Genomic DNA, 6,096 nt, shown 5'->3' with positions numbered 1-6,096 from the left:
GCCATATTGATACATACATTGTTCTTGGCTGGTAATACAGGCCAGTGTAGTCGAAGTCCACGCAAATGTTGTTTTGTCTCAGTCTGTTTGGTATTAAGCAGAACCCTTCTAGCCGTTTCTTCCTGTGGGTGGGTGACAGTAGTCTACAGTGTAGGCCACTGGACACTCTCTAATGGAGTAATTACAGTTACCACCAGTGTGGTAGTGTAGGCCCTACACTACCACACTGGTGGTAACTTACTACATTAGAGATTGGCACGTTTTTGTAGTTTTTTGCCCATGAACTGGACTCCTGTCCGATGGCAGAAATCATTGAGATCTGGCCAATCAGACCAGACCCCAACACACTTGGCTTGTGAGTCCCGTTTTCCAGAGTCTTTCCTCCTGAAAGCCAGCCAGGGAATCTTCCTCGTGCGTGAATCCAGTAGGAGTGATGCCCTTGCCATTTCTCTGGCAATGCAATCATCATCATTGAGCATGTGAAGTAGGTGGGTTAGCCACACCACACACACACACACACACACACACACACTCTCACACACACACACACACACACACACACACACACACACACACACACACACACACACACACACAGAGAGACAGCAGAGAGACAGCAGAGCATACCGGACCAACCAGAGGCAAGCGAGACCACATTGTTTCTTCAGGAACAATATTTTCTAGTTGTATATATATTCATATTGTGGTTCTAACATACTTTTATACTTGTGTACTCCTGCTTATGGACCAATGTGTACTCCTGCCATGATGCGTCCCCTGCCCTATAATGATTTGAACATGCATGCATGGTACATCATTATCAGAACCAAATGTAATTTACCATTCAAGTTTATGTCTGTGACTACTATTTGTATTAACTATACTATGACAGTAAAATGGCATATCGTTATTAGAAATTGGTGGAAAAACTAAATGCATAGTTGACTTTTTACAATAGATCTACAAACATCTATAAACATGGGAAGCTATATGTGAGATTATTGAGATATCAACTATAAAGAACCAAAACATGTGTCAAGTTACAAAACTGCATGTGCACAAACATATCACAGGCCATCATTAGAACAGTATGTTTTATTTAATGTTTGAACTGCATCGTATGCTATATGTTCACTGTGTACAAGAAACAAATACAAATACACTAAAAACCAAACAATCTGCTAACAGCCTTTCTCTTGCTAACATCACGGCTCTACAACAGCGGATGTCGCTGCTGCTCGCGGAGGTCGCAATGTCACCCAGCGCTCCAGCTGGCTTTCATTAGAGCGGAGAAACGAAAGGACAAAACCATAAGGAGGAGAGGGCAGCTCACATGAGACTATGATTATAAGAACATTTCACAAGGCAATACAAATCTAACAGGACTGTAAAATCTTGAAACACCAAAAAACATACATTTGATATATAAAAATACCACGAAAAGGGTTGAGAGACACGAAAAGCAATAATACAGTCTTGCCATTTGTTTTTGTCTGTTCTGATTCAGACAGAATGGGGTGGGTGGGGTACTGGAAAGTTTTTCTTTTTTTTCTTTTTTTTTCCTGAGTCAGTAAGAGATCTACTCTTGTTTTTCCAAACCATTTCCTACCTGCCTGGCTGGTTTCCTACTGCTGCTATGTCGCTTGTTTTCATCCAGATATTTTGCAGATACACTCAATGAAAATGATTAAATGCTATCAGTACTGAATGTCAGTTCAAGAGTTTGATAAATCACAACAGCAAATATTAACTTGAGGTGACCATCACTGAACATATAACATCCAACTAACTACTAATGGCAGTCCTTCATTTATTGTTTTGGTTTAAATGGGCAACTTAGCTCATGAGTCATGGGCCAGAATGCTCTCCCGCACATTGCCTTATATGTTCTTTACATTCAGGGTCCACCATCCAAAAGGGCTGAGAAATGGGCAATAATCGGGCTCAGATTTCTAAAGGAAAATACCGACGCCACCTCAGCTAACTTTTCATAGCTGATAAATATGTGTAACCCTAACGTCATTCATTTTCTCACACCAAAGACCAAAGGGACAGGGTATTAATTTTAAACAGGGACAGATAATATAAGATAAACAGAATTTATAATAATGGAGAAAATAACACAAACACACAAGCTTTAAGTAGAAAGTGAAGGGAGGGCAGCATAGGGAAAGGAGGCTGGCCAGTAACGTGAAGTCATTGTCCTTCCAAGCTCTCCCATTGGTAGATACGCCAGGGAGGGTGTCATCAACTTGTCCCAAAGTAGACCCTTCTGGCAAAATGTTAAAAAAAAAATCAAACCAATGGTAACACTTAAACCAAATAAAAAAACAAAAGATAACAGACAATGGGATGAAAAAGAGTTCAGAACTTCAGAGCATGAGTTTGAATGTCAGCCCCAGCCTTGGGAGTGGCAGCGCATGTGTAATATCCACTGTCCTCACATGGGTCAGGTGGTTTCATACAAAAAACCGAAATGGAATGCTGTGCCAGCGGACAGGCTGCTGGTGCAGTAGGTTGCAGGTGGCTGGGTGGGGGTGGGTGTGTTGGCATGGTACAAAACATGGCTAATGTTAGCCCCTTGCCATTCCCAGCAGTCCTACGGCTCGGTCATGCGCTCTCTCATGGGGTCGCCGTGTTTGGAGGGTTGGTTGGGGGAGGGGGCCTGTGAGGGGTGGGTACCGGAGGGCAGAGCGTGCGTGATAGGCACCCCCCCGGGCACCATCCCTTCCATCGGCCCGGGGGTCCCTCCGGGGGCTACGCCCACCACACCAGGGGGGTACCTGCAATCAGGACACAGTCAGTGGGCATGATGGGAACACCAAGTTGATAATAAATCTCTCTCTCTCTCTTTACCAATACACTATATATATATATATATATATATATATATATATATATATATATATATATATATATATATATATATAGTAGCTGATAATTCATGTTAATGTTAATAGCTGGTCAAACCTTTACCTACAAAACCATTAGAGAATATGAACCTGAAACTAACGTTACATGGGAATATGGACCTGAAAACTCAGTTTTTCAGATATATAGGAAACCAAATTAAAATGTAAAAGGTTTTCTAATTCTAAAATGACAAATGGGAATAAAAAAAGAAACCTTGCACTGCTCCTGAGAAACAAATATAAATTCAAGCTATTATTATTATTATTAATTCAGACTTATCTGAACTCTTGAAACTCTAAAATAAACTCTTGATTATCTAAGCAATGGTATTCAGAAATGGTGCAAGGTTGAAAATGGCAAGTGATACTGTAGTACTAAATGCAATAATGGATTCCTTAACCACATTAAGCCTGGTGTCCCCATTTTGGGCATGTCATTATCGGCGAAAATGATCAAAAATGTGCCTATATACTTCATTTGTACTTTGTCATACGTATTGTGAGCATGTAGTTTTGTCAAACGACACCATCATAATTATGATGAAGTCTAAATCAGGCTTATAGTTGTTAAACAACACCTAGTATGGAGTCTGGGAGAGGACAAGGATATGAGAAAGAAAGAAGAAAGAAAGAAAGAAAGAAAGAAAGAAAGAAAGAAAGAAAGAAAGAAAGAAAGAAAGAAAGAAAGAAAGAAAGAAAGATTGCTAGCAAGATTATTTGCATAATGTTTAAATCGAGTTATGCAATTTATTTAAATCAAAACTGCATGAGGTGTAAATATTTTACAGGCAACTGTCGTGCAAGGTCCATATCAATTCACAGCCACAAGTATGTTGGCATAATGGTTAATGGTTGGATGAAAATCTCTTTTCATTGAACATTTGTTTCTTTTACTTTCTTAACTAGCTATGTTTTTGTTTTTTGGGGCGAGAAAGAAACAAGCTACATTTCTTTCGGTCTATAATTGATTATGGTGAAATAATGGATATATGAATGTTGCCTCTTCCCTGTTTTTGTGTTTATTATGCATCCCTGAGCGTTGTTACTAATGCCAATAGTAGTATGCATCCCTGTTGTTACTAATGCCAATAGTAGTATGCATCCCTGTTGTTACTAATGCCAATAGTAGTATGCATCCCTGGGCTTTGACTTACTAATGCCAAGTGGCTCATGCCTGATTCATAATTGGCTGTGCGCTGTGTTGTGCACCCGCTGCACCGAAAAATAGTCGATCTACAAGCTCATATCCTCGGTACCCAGGCTTATATTTTCTTTCGCATTCGGCTCAAAAATTAAAGCCTGGGTAAATGCATTGGAAGATCTGGTATAGGAAGCCCACTTCCTTGTATTTCGCTAACCATTGTCAGTGCAGAGGGGCGTCGCTCCAAATTTGGTGACGTCAGTGTTATCCGCTGTTTTCTACCGGGGATGGGAGGAGGGGGGCGGGCACTCAGATCGGTGAACCACCGCCATGAGCCCGGTGGCACGCTGGCTGGGCCAGGCTAACAACGATGTGTTGTGAGCATGTAGATCAGTATAAATTAGGAATTACTCACCAGTGACTGTTATCCTATTAATAATTTAGCAGACTGTCTGTCAGTCAGTCAGTCAGAGTACTTCCTTAGCATAGAACAAGACAGCTGCTCGCTTTCTCCACCATCTCACAACGCCACGACGCACGGACCGCCTCACGGAACCTAGCGCCGCACAGCCCTGTCCTCCAACCTCAATCTTCCCTGCATTACACACGCCAAACATTCTAACAATCATCTTCATTTACATTAATTTGCGTCAAAAAAAAAACATCTCCCCGCAAATCACGTGTCACCAGTGTCACCAAATGCATGTTGGGACGGGCACAGATTAATACTGGGACACACTTTTCCGCGCAACAGACCCACACAGTTAAACAATTCCCCCCCCCCCCCCCCCCCCCCCCCCATCACACTGAACATAATTTGCTGTTCATATATTCAGAACGGGTAAGGACTAGTAATAGATAATAGGATCGACCTTATTTAAGGCCATCCTAGGGAAGTTTCCTCCCAGTCTTTCCTCCCAGTCTTTGTACTTAGCTTTGCCTCTAATAGCTACCACGCTAGGTCCGCTAGGTAGATACCTTTCAAAGTACCCAGAGTACTAATCTGAACTTGGAAAGACCCACTTTCTCTAAGTATATAGAAGGGTTACAAGACCTTGTCTATAGCATTTCTGTAAATCTCTGAAACACAATTGTCTACAGGAGTAGACAGTGTAGTTTTCTGTAGATTCGGTGTCCATTGAATATAAGCTGTATTAGTACTGTATATAATGTAGCTTTGTAAAAGAGAGATACATCCCAACGGGACGTCCTGTACAAATGTCTTCTAAATCGCCCAAAATTATGCATCTCAAAATATTTGTTAATACCAGGCACCGGGCCCTACCTTTCCATCAGCTACCTGCCCATTCTATCAATTAACCACAACTATTTGAAAGCAGTAGAACAACCTTAAAACCACAGTCAAGTAGGCAAAGTCACTTTGGGCCCTATCTTGCGCCACCCTTACACCTTATACCTAAACTTATTTGCAATTTATTACCATTTTGAAAAACATTTAAAAATAGTTCAACTTGCCAATCTACATCGACACGTCATGAGCTTGTAGATCGGCTATTAAATGGCAAATAAGTTTAGGTTTAAGGGGTAAGGCAAGATATATCCATTTGTCTTCTATCCTGTCTTAAACAATATCGCTTGAAAGAAACCCACCCTCCTTCTGACTTTAATTTCTTTCTCTCTGTGTGTGTGTGTGTGTGTGTGTGTGTGTGTGTGTGTGTGTGTGTGTGTGTGTGTGTTTGTGTACATACATATACATACATACACAGTACAATACAGTATGTGTATACAGACTGTACACGTGTGTGTGTGTGTGTGTGTGTGTGTGTGTGTGTGTGTGTGTGTGTGTGTGTGTGTGTGTGTGTGTGTGTGTGTGTGTGTGTGTAAGCAGGAATATATTGATTACATTTATTGTCAGGGAATTGTGGCTTTGACATTTGATCTTGCACTACGTCGTATTGGTTGCTTGAAATGTAGGCAGAGTAGGTTTAGAAATGCATGAGAAAAAGAGTGAACTGGTGTGTTTTACATCCAATTCAGCTGCAGTATAAGGTATAAGGAAATAACTACAAAAGGAAGAAATAT

General features: G+C 41.0%; 1 protein-coding gene across 2 annotated transcripts in view; it reads right to left on the bottom strand.

The window, feature by feature from the left end:
- Positions 1–1,075: 1,075 nt before the first annotated feature.
- The window catches only part of LOC310866130 (C-terminal-binding protein 2-like), a 100,971-nt gene continuing 95,950 nt past the window's right edge, over positions 1,076–6,096 (bottom strand). For both annotated transcript variants that reach the window (XM_083775530.1, XM_083775531.1), the window contains one exon: positions 1,076–2,783. In XM_083775530.1, coding sequence (XP_083631656.1) covers positions 2,600–2,783 — 184 coding nt within the window. In that variant the 3' untranslated portion in view covers positions 1,076–2,599. The remainder of the gene's footprint in view (positions 2,784–6,096) is intronic.

Source organism: Protomyctophum parallelum (genome assembly GCF_964188405.1).
Source record: "Protomyctophum parallelum genome assembly, chromosome: 10".
NCBI lineage: Eukaryota > Metazoa > Chordata > Actinopteri > Myctophiformes > Myctophidae > Protomyctophum > Protomyctophum parallelum.
The sequence above is the reverse complement of the archived record's forward strand: the minus strand, read 5'-3'. Positions and strand labels throughout refer to the sequence as shown.